A 15,907-nucleotide genomic window follows, 5' to 3' on the forward strand; every position below is an offset into this window, starting at 1 on the left:
TCAGTTGAAAGAAGAGCAAAAAAACCAGAGTCCAATGAAATCTTAATGGAACCTGAAGGTGGTCTTAACAATTCTGAATGAAATAAGTTGATCTTAACTTTTATTCCTAGCAGACATGTTTGTTTATCTCAAAACACATTCAAAGTGTTATATTGATTGGTAGCCATAGTATAGAGATGAATGCTTAAATATATATGGAAGCTATATTGCCCTAGTGGCAAATGCTATAGAACTGGGTAGATGCACATTGCTGGGATAGTGTGAGGAAGTCTATAAGGTAAAACTGTTCTTTATGGTGTTGTAATACCTTAATTTTTAATATTTTTTTTTGCGTATGGAATTCACTATAAATTTTAAAAAAGAATTAAAAACCATTAAAAGAGAAATTGTTTTTGTTTTTTTTAGAATGCTCTAACTTCTAATTAATTATTGCTTTTTACTTTTTAGTCCAGGAAGTGTTATTGCCGACTACAACATTTTAACAGAACAATTTACACCTCAACAACTAGACGCTGTAAACAATGAAGTAATAAGAAATCTGTCTAAAAGTTTTGTTCTTGGGGATCCACCCATTACAGCAACAATTACTTGTAAGTTTCTACTTCTGGTGTTTTTTTTCCCATTGAACTCTATTTAGTGCTATAATACATAAAAATTAGGAGAACATCACCTTTTGTATGATTACAATTTGGGGGACCTATGTAATATACTTTACCATACTTGTTAAGGTTCTTGTGTGCATACTAAAAATAGTGAGCTATGCAGGAAAAACTGAACTTGGATGATGCTAATGAGAGCATGCAAAAATGTACATGTCCATCCATGCAAATAAAGGAACATCATATGGAAATGATATATGTTCATCCTCCATACTATTTTGTGAATGCTCATTAAATGGTTTCTATTGTATTCCTACCTCGGACAGGTGTTAACATGAGCCTATTATTTACTATGGAGAAGCTAAGTAGCATGATCATGCTAAACTCAGCTCCTTAGACCTCCTGACCAGAAATGTACAAGCTCTTCCTTCTCTTCACTCTGCACTGACAAGCAACACCTCTGTGCTAAGCTTACCAAGCAGGAGAAAAAGAAAACTGAGCATGCTTAGCTTAGAGGTGAATTTTAAAAGCATGCTTAACTTAGAGGTGCATATTAATCAGGTGATGCGTGAATAGGTCAGACTCGTGTGCGCCAAAGATATTTTAAAAAGCACCCATGATACACATGTAAATGCCGCAGTGTGCACATCTCAAAAGTTTCCAAAAAGGGCGGATTGTGGTCTGGGTGGGGCATGGGCATTTCGAGGCATGAATCTGAGATGTGCATGTAAATACTTACGCAACCCAGCATGTATCAAGGTCCTCTGCCATGTAACTATATTTCTGCTTTGGATGCCATGAAAGTTAAAATGAAAAGAAACTGGACAGATCTGAGGGGTTTTAAGGGTTGGGGATAACTGGGGGGAGTGATGGCTATCAAGCCAGGAGATGTTGGAGGACTTATCTCTTAACTGACGAACTGGGGAAGAACTGGTAAAACTGGAAATAGCATTAGTACATGCCCTTTTTATGTATAAATGTTTTATTGAATTTTTCTAATGAAGCTAACAAAAATACTAGGGGGTGTGGGACACTTCGACACCCCCCAGTTCAAATTTCCAAACTAACAATACAAAGAACACAGATCCCCAATTCCCTTTCCCATCCCCTGGTTCCCGGGGCAAGATCCAAAATCATCAATGGAAACATGTCCACCATGATCAAGAAAAAAGACACTGTTGATACTACTTAAGTTCCCAGTTTTGAAATGTAGGCATTCAGTCATTTAGCAGACTGCTATGAGCTTGATGCGGAAGCATCTGGATCAGGCCTGTTTTTTTATCTAAACTCTCACCCGACAGGACCGACGCCGACCGCGAGGCAAGGCAGGCTCCGTTTTTCCCTGCAGCCACGCGGTGAGAAACCCGCCCCCGAAAGCCAGCCAATCTACAGAGGGCTGCAAGGCAGCCAATCGGCTGAGGCCCAGCGGCCCTTTAAATTATAAACCAGCCCGCGAAAAGCCCTTTTCCCTGGCAACTCACCGAACGAATTCGCTGCTTGAGACGGCTCAGAAGGGCGATCAGGCCTGCGCAATCGGCGCCGGCGTCCCATCGGGGTAAGGCCTGTTTTTTTATCTAAACTCTCACCCGACAGGACCGACGCCGACCGCGAGGCAAGGCAGGCTCCGTTTTTCCCTGCAGCCACGCGGTGAGAAACCCGCCCCCGAAAGCCAGCCAATCTACAGAGGGCTGCAAGGCAGCCAATCGGCTGAGGCCCAGCGGCCATTTAAATTAAAAACCACCCAGACGCCACGCGTCGAACGCCACGCGTCGAAGGAGCGCGTCAAAGGGGCTTGCCCCTTTGTGCGCCCCTTAGTGCAGACCTGAGTGCAGACATCTGGAGCTTCACCATCCTACTAACGCAACAGTTGGACAATTGCAGTAAGTACAGAACAACTCTCAACATCAACCCGTACTACTGCAAGCCCTCCGCAAGCACATTATATCTTCATCACCGCCAATCAGAATTTACACCCCAGGGTCATCACTATACTATCCTACCACCAATTCAAAGGACCACATCTAAATCAAGCACAGCGAACCTAAACTAAACTACTCACATAACCAAACATGACTTTATCAACTATTCCCATCATCCACAATTTCAGGAGATTCACAACAAAAAAACAAACTACACCACACTCCTTACAAAAAAGACTCATTCCTATCATCATTTCACCCCTAAACCAACTACTCGGCCTCTCACTCTTCACCTTATCACTGTTGAACGCACAGTCTTTGACTAAGAAAACTCACCTCCTGCATGACTACCTGCTGGAAACAAACACTGACCTTTTTGCAGTCACTGAAACATGGTTAAAACCAGAAGACATCGCCACTATCAACCAACTCCCTACGCACTCGCACAACATATTCTCTATTCCTAGACTCAAAAAACGAGGAGGCGGTCTCCTCCTTGCAGCAAGAAAATCATTGGGAATGGAGCTAAAAACTACTATATCATCACACTCCCTGGAATTCGCAGTATTTAAAGCTGCCCACCTACAAATTGGTCTCATATACGCTACCCCAGGATACCTAGAATCTGATCCTTCACCTTTGATTGAAAATATAACTAAGCACATTAATACCGACACACCAGCGATACTCCTGGGGGACTTTAATCTTCACGTGGATGTATCTCCTCTCTCTCCGAGCTGTGAAACATTCCTAAATACACTAAACTTCATGGGTTTTAAACAACTAATTAAAGATCCTACCCACAAAGCAGGCCATACGCTGGACCTCATTTTCATAAATCAGCAACTTTCTTCCTCCTCTCACCCCACATGCCTCACAATCCCCTGGTCGGACCATAAACTGATCAACACTGTACTAAAAATAAACCTACCTACTCCCCCAAAAAAGCTAAATAACACTATCCAATTCAGGAAAATATGCAGCCAGGAGACAATCAACAACAGCCTAACTACTGAACTTAACAATCTGGACTTCACAAACGCGGACTCAGCCATATTATCCTGGGACAACATCACCAAAAAAGTGGCCGATGCTTCATGCCCAACTATCACCAAAGCTGCCCGAGCAAATAAAGACAACAAAAAACCCTGGTACACACCACAACTAAAATCCATAAAACAGGAGCTCAGAAAAAAAGAACTACATTGGCGTAAAAATCCAACAGCTTCTAACCTCTCGACATTCAAGTCCACGATGCACCTATACAGAACATCCATCCTCCAAGCAAAAAGAGATTTTTACTCACAAAAAATACACCACTTCATCTTTGACCCCAGAGCGCTCTTCTCACTAATCTCATCCCTCACGAAACCTCCATCGACAGACATACCAGATGATAAAGCGGCAAGCAAAGCAGAAGAACTTGCAATTTACTTCAAGAATAAGATCCCAAACCTACTAACGCAGTCCAAGAACAACAACGATTTTACGCCAGTCACACCACATATTACCTTTCCATCACAAAAGACATGCCTGAGAGAATTCGAAATGACTGCCTCTTTAGAGATAGAAAATATCCTAAAAAAAATCAAACCCTCCTCACATCCTCAGGATACCATTCCCATCAATCTCCTCATCTCATGCGCTAAAACCATATCCAAACCCATTGCACAAATCATCAACTGCTCCCTATCCCAAGGGCTAGTCCCAGACTCTCTCAAAATGGCAATCATAAAGCCACTCCTGAAAAAACCCAACCTTTCACCAGATATCCCATCCAACTTTCGCCCAATAGCTAATCTACCGTTCATCGCTAAAATCCTAGAACGAGTAGCAAATAAACAACTCACAGAATACTTAAATGATAACAACATTCTCTCTCCAGCCCAGTTTGGTTTCCGCCAATCTAGAAGCACAGAAACCCTCCTAATCTCCTTAACGGATTCCATATTACTGAATCTTGAAAAAAGATGTCCTTGTCTACTCAACTTACTAGACCTATCAGCAGCATTTGATACGGTCAATCATAACACATTAATAGATCGTCTGTCAGACATTGGAATTAGAGATACAGCTCTCAACTGGTTCAAATTGTTCCTTAAGAACAGACAATATAAAGTCAAGGTCAACAAGGAAGAATCTCAACCAATCACCTGCGACTTGGGAGTCCCACAGGGATCATCACTCTCACCAACCCTATTCAATATATACCTCCTCCCACTCTGCCAACTCCTGCTCAACCTCAAACTCATCCACTACTTATACGCAGACGATGTACAGATTCTAATCCCTATCACCGAATCTCTCCAAAAAACTCTGGATTTCTGGAACACATGCCAACAAGCCATCAATAACTTACTCACAAGCCTAAATCTTATCCTCAATCAAAACAAAACAGAATACCTACTCATTTCTCAAGATGGAACCTACTCACTTCCCAGCACCAACTTATCCACCCAAATATCTTTGTCACCACAAGTCAGAAATCTAGGAGTTATACTTGATCACCAAATGAATTACAGAGCGCTCATCAATAATATAGTAAAGGACGGATTCTTCAAATTACAAGTCTTAAAAAGACTTAGACCACTACTCCATTTTCAAGATTTCCGATTGGTTCTACAAGCAATCATACTCACGAAAATAGATTACTGCAACTCTCTTCTAGTAGGCCTACCCGCAAACGCCTTAAAACCATTACAGATGTTGCAAAGCGCTTCGGCAAGGATCCTAACCAAGACCAACAAAAGAGACCACATCTCACCCATTTTAAAAAGCCTACACTGGCTGCCCGTCAATTTCAGAATACTCTTCAAAGTGCTCTCATCAATACACAAAGCATTACACAACCGAGCCCCACTCATGCTCAAAATCCCTCTCCAACTCCACACCTCTACTAGACCAGTGAGACATGCCTACCGAAACAATCTCCAGATACCACCAATGAAATCAGCGTTAAGCAAAAGAGCATTCTCCACAGCTGGTCCCAAACTCTGGAATACGCTCCCGCCGGAACTCAAATCAGTGCAATGCCCCATTATTTTCAAAAAAAGACTTAAAACTTGACTCTTCCACCAAGCTTTTCCATAACATCAGACAGCACAAGCATCTCCGCCAAGGTCCCCTTTAAATCATTTTCAATCAAACTATAAGAGAACTATATAAGAACTTCAGTTATTGTCAACAACCTATACAGAACTATACAAGAACTAGACAAGTTCAATTCTAAAAATTCTTTGAACCCCTACTCAATACCTCATAGAACAACACAAAGAATTCCCCAAATAATTCTTCAACTCTAACCCTTGGCAGCCCAAAAGTACAAAATGCAATTCCCAACCTCCTGACAGTCTTAAAAGCTATACACAACCCCACACAGAAGTTATCTGCCTCTGCCTATATTAGGCTATGTATATTGTATTTCTTTGTTTAACCCCATATATTTATTTTCAAGTTATTCTTCCTGTTCTCTGTAAGACATTTGCTTGTCACTGTTATGGTTCAAAATGTAAACCGAATTGATCAGTAATTCTGTTATTGGAAAGTCGGTATAGAAAAGTTCTAAATAATTAAATAAATACGGCTCCCAAACAGTCAAGAAATAACTCTTCTGATGTGCCGAGCCACGGGATGAGAGATATTCCATGTGCATAAGCGAGTAGAAGAGATTCCTCCAGGTCCAAAATGATGGTGGCTCCACCTCTCTCCAATTGAGAAGAATTACTCGCTTCCCAACCAAGCTGGCTTTTTGTAGCAGTAGACGAGTGCCCGGGTCACGGATCTGAAGAGGCGGTATACAACCGAACAAAATCCACAGAGGGGCTACTGGAATAGAAAGCGTTAATATAGTGGCCACATATTTCGCAATTTTCATCCAGAAGAGCTTAATAAATGGGCAAGCCCAAAAAGCGTGCGATAAGGTTCCAATGATCTATGGGCAATGACCACAAGCGGCGGTAGTAGTGATACGCTGGCGATATGCCATCTGTGGAGAGACAAAGGCCCTCCCCAAAAATTTGTATTGGAGCTCTCTGTAATAGGAATTATGTGAAACCCTGGCCATCTGGTTGAAGCAAACCTGCAATACATAAGTAGTGACAACAAATTCTCCCTCCCCTACCCACCAATCAGCAAGCATGGTATAAATATCTACCTGTCCAAGCTGACATAACCATTTGTAATAAAAAGATATAGAAGTGGAGAGTTTTTAACCAGTTGAAGAATCTGCTCCAATTTTTGAAATGTGGTCCGATGCCAGAAGACAGGAGGTATGGCATTCAAATAACGGGTAATTTGTAAATATGGAAATATTGATGATTGTCCCAAATTATAATACATCCAAAATTCAGAATAGGGGATCGGTCGTCCCTCCCCAGTATGCAGGTGCCCAAGATGCGTAATACCTGCATCTATCCAGCACCGAAATATGGCAGATTGGGAACCTGGAGCAAAATCAGCATTGCCGGTAATCGGTAGTAAGTAAGCACACACTTGTGGTGACTGCAAGCGCTTAGTTAATTGGACCCAAGCTTGTCGGATAGGGCGAATAGTGACAGAAGAAGTTAAAAAAGAAGATATTCTGGAAGCTTCCACTTGAAGTACTAATTAACCTCTAGCAGTGCCACTAACGCACAGTCGGCCAGTGATGGGGTATGTGAGGAAGTGCCCAAAATCCAATCCCGCATCACCCACATATTACTAGCGAGATTATATAGGCTAAGGTTTGGGACTCCAAACCCCACCCCACCCCCCCACCCCCCAATGCCCCTGTAACCAAGATAGAGGCAGCCTGGCTTTCTTTCCCTTCGAAAGAAAGCGCCGCAAAGAACAATCGATCTCCGTTGCATCTCAGCGGCAAAGATAAAGAGGTAAATTCTGAAAAAGGTATAGCCACTTAGGAAGAATAACCATTTTGTAGAGATGAACCCGGCCACAGAGAGATAGAGGCAATGGTTGCCACCGGTGTAGTAAGTCCCGTGTGGTTTTAAGGAGGGGAGGAACATCCAACTGATAAGCCTGGGCAGGGTCTGCCGACAAGGTGATCCCCAAGTAATGGAAAGTGCAATCAGCCCACTGCAAAGGGAAGCCATCCCGCCATCACTCACGAAGCGAATCAGGAAAGGCTAGTGCTGAGGATTTTCCCCTATACAACCGGTGGCCTGAAAAAACACTGAACGCGCCAACCAACTCTAAGAACACCGGCAGTGAAGACAGTGGATCCGTAAGAAAGACTAACAAGTCATCTGCAAATGTAGCACATTTGAATATCTTGTCATTGAAATGCACCCCTTGAATTTGGGGAGTGGTTTGTATTGCCAGCAATAAAGGTTCCATTTGAATTAGGAAAAGCAGAGGGGAAAGGGGCAACCCTGGCAAGTTCCGCGCATAACAGAAAAGGGCTCAAACCGCTCCCCATTCACAATTAAGGATGCCTGTGGTGAATTATATAATAACTTAATGGCGTCATAGAAAAGCCCCTCAAAGCCCATACGGTATAGAATAGAGAATAAATATGGCCATTCCACCTGATCAAAGGCTTTTTTGGCATCACAACTTATGGCAAGGTATGGGGTATCTGTAGCTCGGCACATTTCCATTGCCACCAGCAGGTGCCTAATATTAGAAAGGACATACCGTTTACGCACAAAACCCGCTTGATGAAGGCCCACAAGAGACGGCAAAAGGGGGGCCAAGCGGTCCGCCAGAATTTTAGCCATCAGCTTATGATCAAAATTAAGTAATGAAATTGGGTGGTAAGAGTCCGGAGAGAGAGGATCCTTCCCTGGTTTGGAGATAAGGGTTATATGAGCAATGCTCATCTGTGTGGGAAAATTCCCAGTAACAACCAAATCAGTAAATAAAAACTGGAGAGGTTGGGATACCCTATCAATTAAACATTTATAAAATTCAGCGGGGTACCCATCTGGCCCAGGAGCTTTCAAATGTTGGGATTTGTGAATAGCCAATTTAATCTCATCCAACGTTATAGGAGAATTCAAAAATCGCTGTTGGTCCTCAGTAAGATGGGGCAGGGGTAACGGATCATAAAACTTAGAACCAGTGTCTCCGGCGCCACCATCTGTACGATATAGTTTACTATAATAATCACGAAATATACGCAGAATGGATTTAGTGTGCGTCTCAACGTGTCCGGTGTCATTGCAGAGCCCCGCTATGAAGTGGGATGCCCGCGAAGATCTTATCAATTGGGACATTAACTTGCCCGCCTTGTTACTATATTGATAAAGTCGATGTTGATAATACAAGAGACTCTTTTGCGCCCATTGATGTAACAGTGTATTCAGAGCGCATTGAAGGGAGAGATAGGCATCTCGAGTTAGACCCATGTTCGCCCAAAGGAGTTGCCTCTTAGCTGTCTGCATCTGTTTAGTAAGCTGAAGGATCCGTTTGTTAAGCATAGCACGTCGGTCAGCAGTATAAGAGATGATATCCCCCTGTAAAACTGCCTTGGCCATATACCAAAACAGTGTAGGTTGGGCTCTATGTTCCTGATTTAATGTCTCGTAATCTCCCCAACTTCATCTAAGTACTGCTGAAACTTCCTATCCTTGTTTAAATAAAAGGGAAAATGCCAGAGCTTAGTGTGCTGAGAAGGGGATTGAAATGCCAAGTCCAGCTACACCGGAGCATGATCTGAAATGACAATATTCTCAATACCTGCCACATACACCCAAGAGAATGCATGACCACTAGTGAGGAAGTAGTCAATGCGGGAGTAAGTGGCATGAGCTCATGAGAGATGTGTGAATTCTTTCACCCCCGGATTTAGAGTACGCCACGTTTCAACCAGATGGAGAGAATTCTCCAAGAAAGAGGGGCCTTTGCCCAGTCCCGCCTCCCGCTGTCTGTTCATAGAGGCATCAAATTACGGGTCTCTGATGGTATTAAAATTGCCTCCCACAATGAGCGTATCCTCAAGATATGGAAGCAAATGTTGATAGAGAACTTGGAAAAAAGCCGAGGAATATGTATTAGAAGCATATAAATTGCAAAACACTACCGTCTGATGATAAAGTTCCATGACCAGAATAATAAAATGGCCTGTTGGGTCCTTAATTTCGTTACGCACTTGTATAGGTAAATTCTTATGAAGCAGGATCGCCATGCCAGCCGAGCGGGAAGTAGCAGAGGCGTAATGGACCGTGCCCACCCAAAACTTACACAATTTAGCATGCTCCAGGTCAGAAATATGGGTTTCCTGGAGGAATCCCATGTCTGTTTCCATGCACCACAATCGGGTTAGGATTTTAGAGCGTTTAATAGGTGAATGAATGCCACACGCATTCCAAGAAACTATACGCGTCTGTGGCTTAGGTTGTGACAAATATCAGAGATAAAGAAAGCAGATTTTCCACCTGAAAGTGAGCGGGAGCCCTCCCAGCTGGGGCACCCTCCCAAGATACATGAGACCAGGTCAACAAACTATTCAGAGACACATCGCATATTCCAAAACGCCAATGTACCCCCCCATCCGGAAACCAGTATTTCTCCCACGTCCTATGATTTCCAATCCCCCCCTCCCTCCCCCCCCCCAGTGGGTTCCCCAATCCCCTCCCCCCACTGCATTCTGAAACGTGAGACCACTCTCCCATTCCCCTCAGAGAAAAGGAGATGGAGGAGCGCCCCCCATCCCCCTACCAACCCCCATCCAGCCCTCCCCCCACCGCATCATCATGTTGAAATACCATGTAACCTAGGTATACACAAACAAAACCAGCATAAACAGCTGTTAACAATCACACACGCTATAAACGCAAGTAAGTATGACCCCACACACAGTACATAGAAAAAAGGCCAAAGAAATCAGGTAACATTTCAATAGATTTCAAAGGGGAAATCAATCCCAGCTGCCGACTGCTTAGTAAGCCCCAGCACTTGCAGACAGTAAAATGAGTGAGCTGTTGAATTCTAAGCAGGTTAGAAAGAACACGGCATCCAATACAAAAAAACCCGACGACAAAGAACCTGCTCCCCACAAAGAAAATTCCCATCAATACTGAGTCATACAATAGCCCCCCAACTTGGCCTGGACCTTTCAAAAATAATAAAGGGGAGTCCATATCTACGATTGAGCGTTTGGGTTCAGCGGGATAGCAGAAAAAAGAAACCCAGAAAGCCCACTCGGTATAACACCGAGGGCCCCCGCACCCTCCTCCCCCAAGTGAGCTAATAAGCGTCCCCAGGATCAAAGGAAAGCCATGCCAACATTACCCAAAAATCTGGGAGTAGCTCGCCCAGCCAATGAAGGGCGAGGTACTTGCCACTTAAGGAGCGCCCTAGATAGAAGAAGGGAAGAGGGAAAGAAAAAAAAAGAAAAAAAAAAACCTCTCAGTCGGGGAAAAAAAGAATAAAGAAAAGAAGATGCAGAGAGAGTAAAAGAGGAAAATAAACACCCCTACTCGATCCTGGAACTATGAGCCCCATACCTAATCAGAGGGAAAAAAAAAAAAACAGCGATGCAGAGAGAAAGAAGAAGAAAAGAGAAAAAAAACGGCAGTAACGCCACAAGGAAAAACAAAAATTAAAGGATTGTGAAGATATATAAAAAAAGAAAAAAAACGTGGGTATCAGACAGACAGGAGTGAGAAAACAGCCAGCCAGGGTCACGTTGGTATCACTGGCTGGGGAAAGGCCAACCCCAGTCCCGACCAAGGAGATTTAAGTACATTGATACAAAAAAAATAAAGGGGAAGGGAAAAAAAATAAAAAAAACAAAGTAAATAAATTAAATTTAAAAAAAACAGGTCCAGCTTACGCCGAAGTGTAAATTAGCAGAGCTCGCACGTCAATCTTCTGCACAAAGCGGGAAGGCTTGGAAGGGCCGCAATCTGCATACCGTCAAGGGCCAATTACCACCGGTCCCTTCATGTGGGGGCAGCCGATTCCTGGCCCCGTTGCTCCCTCACAAACGTTTGAGCGGATTCTGGACTTTCTAGCCACTTTATTCCTGAGGAGGTGACCACTCGGAGACGCACTGGATATATTAAGGTTGCTTGCAGGCCCATATTAATGAGATGGGAGCAGTGAGGTGGCATAGCGCGCCGTTGCGCCGCGACACCCGCTGAGAAATCCTGAAAGAGAAGGATTTTTTTCCCATCATACATAAGGGATCGACCCCCTCTCAGCGCCCGCAGTATGTCCATTTATGAGCATAATTGTGAAGCTTGGTGATCACGGCCGAGGTCTCGTATCATTAAGTTTCCTGGGGCCCAGCCTATGGGAATGTTCCACCCAGAGGTGCCCATGGTCATGCGGGAGCTCCAACTGCTGCTGAAGCCAAGTTTCTAAGAAGGACGAGAGCTCCTGATCTTTAATCGTCTCCGGCAATCCTATAAGCCGTATGTTGGAGCGTCGGGAGCGATTCTCCAGATCTTCGGCACGCTGTACTTGCTGTGCCAACGAGGCCTGAAGCGCCGTTATGTCCCACTGTGCCATGGCCAGGCCATCTTGCAAATCGGAGACCCTCCCTTCTATCTCCTCAAAGCAGGCTTCGTAGCCATTGAGGGTTTGAGTCAGCTCAGAGTTTTTCGGCGATAGTTTTTAATTCCGGTCCAAGGACCACGGATACCGCAGTCTTGATTGTCTCATGGTCCGAAAGAGATTTGGAGGACACAGATGGCACGATCTCCAGAGAAGATGGCGGATCTGGGCCGCGGGTTTTTTCTTTCTCCCTCTCCTTCTCCTTACGAATCACTCGGGTGGTCATCGCAAGACCCAAGCTGTTGCCGCTGTGCAGAATATGCGAAAAAAGATATTTTTATGGGGTCCAAAGCCGAATTAAAACATGAGATGGGGCTGGATGGAGGGGCGAAGCATGGAGCAGGGGAAACCTACATCCATCTCCCATGCTATCTCATGTGGTCTCCACATGCCCTTTTTAAAATCCCCCAATCTACCTAGTAAAGTGGGATTTGTGTGCACATGCACTTGTCCACTTAAAATTTGGCACACGTGCACGCAGCTAAGCTACTTTATAAGATATGTGAATATGTGCGCGTATGTTATAAAATGGCCACATCTCTGGGCGCGGGCCAACATATGCGTGCAAATGTGCATACAAGCACCGCTTCAAAAGTTATCATCTTAAAAGTGAATTTTAAGAGCCTGGTGCGTGCTTTAATTAGGGGATGCGCAAATAAGTCAGGCTCGTGCACACCAAGCAAATTTTACAAGCTGCCCAGGTACGCGCGTATCTCCCGTAGCGCGCACATCTTCAAAGTTTTCAAGTCAGAGTGGGGCATGGGCATGGTCTGGGCAGGGAATGGGCATTTCAGGGCGTGACCCTGAATTGTGCATGCAGCTTACACAACCTGGTGCGCGCCGAGGTCCTCTACCTCCTAGCTTTATTTCTGTTAAGGATGCTGTGTAAGTTAAAAAGAAAAGAAAACTAGGCAGATCAGTGGGGTTTTAAGGGTTGGGACTAACTGCGAGGTGTGAAGGCTATCAAACCAGAAGGGATTGGAGAACCAATCTCTTAACTGGGTGAACTGAGGACAAACTGGTAAAACTGGGAATGGTGTTGGTGCAGGGCCCTTATAAAATCCAACGATTTACGTGGTAAAAGCAGGATTTGCATGCACATGCGCATGCCCGCTTAAAATTTGGCACACATAGAGCATAGAAACATTGAAATGATGGCAGAAAAGGACCAAGGTAAATCCAGTCTGCCCAGTAAGCTTATGATATTTTCTGCACTTATCAGTTTCCCAGACCATCAAGGTCAGGGCCCTTGCTGGTTTCTATTTGTGTCCAGTTCCCCGTTACCTCCTGCTGTTGGAGCAGAGATCAATGATGGAGTTGCATCAAGAGTTTCATGCTTATTGGTTAAGGGTAGTAACAGCTGTATCAGCAAGTTACCCCATGCTTATTTGCTTTCTCTAACTGCAAAATTCAATGTCCTTGTTGTTTGCTGTCTGAACCTACTTCCCCTTTTCCTCTTTTCCCCCTGCCATTGATGGAGTAGCCAGGGCCGGAGCAAGGGGATTTGGCGCACTAGGCTTCTCCCTTGCACCCCGGGGGTTGCGCTGCCACCCCCCCGGTCGCGGTCCCAAATCCTACCTCATTCTCATTCTCGATCACGCCCGCCGACTGTGTGGTTTTCTGGGTCGCGAGCAGGTTGGGCACTGCTCGCGGCCCACCAAATCTCCACTTCTCTTTGCCACCACTTGCAGCCCCATATGGCTCGCACCCAGTGGCGTACCAAGGGTCTCCGGTGCCTGGGGTCAATGCATTTGTGTGTCTCTCCAGCATCCCCCCCGTAATCCTTCTTGTACTAATGCTTAAGGTCACAGAAAATCAGACAGAAGAATTTTTTTTGGGGGGAGAGCCAAAATGACATTTCTTCATCACACCCACCTCTATAGCATGGATCCTGCTTTAAAATTGGTTATTAAAAAAAAGTGTTAATAAAAATGTCCAAAGGGTCTTCTGCGTAATTTTAAAAAGCTGGCCAATTTGACACTATAAAATTATTGATAGCCTCATTCAACTAATTCTATATGGCTATGAGAGTGAAATCTGGAATATATAGGAAGGGACAGAATGTCAATACAAATCCTGTACCTCCAGTTCTGTAACTCTGTGCATCCACTGAAATTCCCCCAAACAATGGAGCTTGGATGTTTCCCTTACAGCTCATCATACTAAAAGATATTTTCAAATTCTGGTGTCACCTCACAGTAACAGCAGCACAAACACCTTCCACTGCCAGGCACATTGTGAACTAACACAAAACCCCGCAAAAAAGACACTCAAAATCTATACTGCAATCCCATCGTAACATAACAGTAATAACACCAAGGTCTCAAACAACAATAACTCTACCTGTGAAAAAGCAAGGGTAAATATTACACTGGGTCCTAGAATACCAATACACCACCTACTGAGGAAACAAAACAAACCCAATTGCTATAGATCCCTATACAGACACTACATGCTAGTAGAATCTCTCATCACGGTCACACACACAGAGCAGAGACAGACCCTCACCAAATACAGAATACAAAATAAAGGAGCACAAATTACACAAAAACTGAAATGGAAACCCCAAGAAGCCAAACTCTGTGGATTAACAATGGAAAAACAGAACCACCATTCCTCATAAAACAAATAAAATCAAGAAACATAAAGCATCAGTTATAATAGTAAAACCATACTAATAAAAGAATATTTTAAAACTACTGATAAATAGAATTTCTATTAATTAAAATCATATACATTTTTTACAATTTCTCAAACACCAATAAAATATTTCAAAACAGCACATATATCAAATAACACAGAATAATTAAAACTAATAAGGATTTTAAAAAGCCCCTGCTGTCCATATGTGGGAGTTCTTGATTTCCAGTTACCCTGATATTGTCGAGGATTAGACGGTTATCCTCTCTCTCTCACACAAACTCACATGTCCATTCTCTCTCACACATACACTGTCACATACATACAAATTCATGCTCTTATACCCACCATAACCTCTTGCTCTAATAGACACTGACACACTCTCAGGCTGTAAGACACTCTCTCCCCCTCCACCCCCCCCCCCCCCCCAACACACACACAAAATCTTACTCCCCTGGATTTTCCCATACACACTCATTTTCTCACTCTCACTGGCTCCCTCACATACACACAAACACACACACCCAGGCAAGCTCCCAATCATTCTCACACAAACACACACACCCAGGCAAGCTCCCAGTCATTCTCACACAAACACACACACACATACACACACTGACCCCCAGGCAGGCTCCCATTCATTTTCACACCACTCCCTCACCATCCCCCAGGCATGCACACATTCATTCTCACACACACAGACCCCAGGCAGGCGCCAATTCATTCTCACACACACATACACCACACACAGGCAGGCACCTATTCTCACACATACAAACCCCAGGAAGACACCCATTCATTCTCATACACAGACACACCCTCAGGCAGGCACCCATGCATTCACACACATACACCCCCAGGCAGACTCCCATTCATACACATACTAAAGGCAGACCCCTTCTCTTTATTTTGCCAGCAACCTCGGAGCTTCTCTCATTCCTCTGCTGCCACTGTCACTGCTGCCGCATGGCTATTGGGGAGGTGCTGATTGCTGCTACTGGCACTGAAGCCCATTCTGCTGCCTCCTCTGTGCTGGCCCCACGGGTTTCCACTTCCTCCATGCTGATCTCGTACATTGTGAGATCCGCATAGAGAAAGTGCTACTCTTGCACATTACCAAAGATCACATGTGCCAATCAGTAAAAAGTAATTTATTTTTTTTTTACCTTTGCTGTCTGATTGTTGGTCACAGGCTTTTTTGTTCCACCTTCCCTTTCTTATTTTTTTGCCAATTCTTTTTATATTGTC

At 44.1% G+C, this 15,907-nt stretch overlaps 1 protein-coding gene across 1 annotated transcript in view; it reads left to right on the plus strand.

Moving 5' to 3' along the window:
* Positions 1-15,907, plus strand: part of LOC115088627 (adhesion G protein-coupled receptor F5-like) — a 192,747-nt gene that overhangs the window by 38,805 nt on the left and 138,035 nt on the right. Inside the window, exon 7 of the mRNA XM_029596887.1 lies at positions 448-590. Within this exon, the coding sequence (XP_029452747.1) occupies positions 448-590 (143 nt within the window). The remainder of the gene's footprint in view (positions 1-447; positions 591-15,907) is intronic.

Source organism: Rhinatrema bivittatum, chromosome 3 (assembly GCF_901001135.1).
Source record: "Rhinatrema bivittatum chromosome 3, aRhiBiv1.1, whole genome shotgun sequence".
NCBI classification, from domain to species: Eukaryota; Metazoa; Chordata; class Amphibia; order Gymnophiona; family Rhinatrematidae; genus Rhinatrema; species Rhinatrema bivittatum.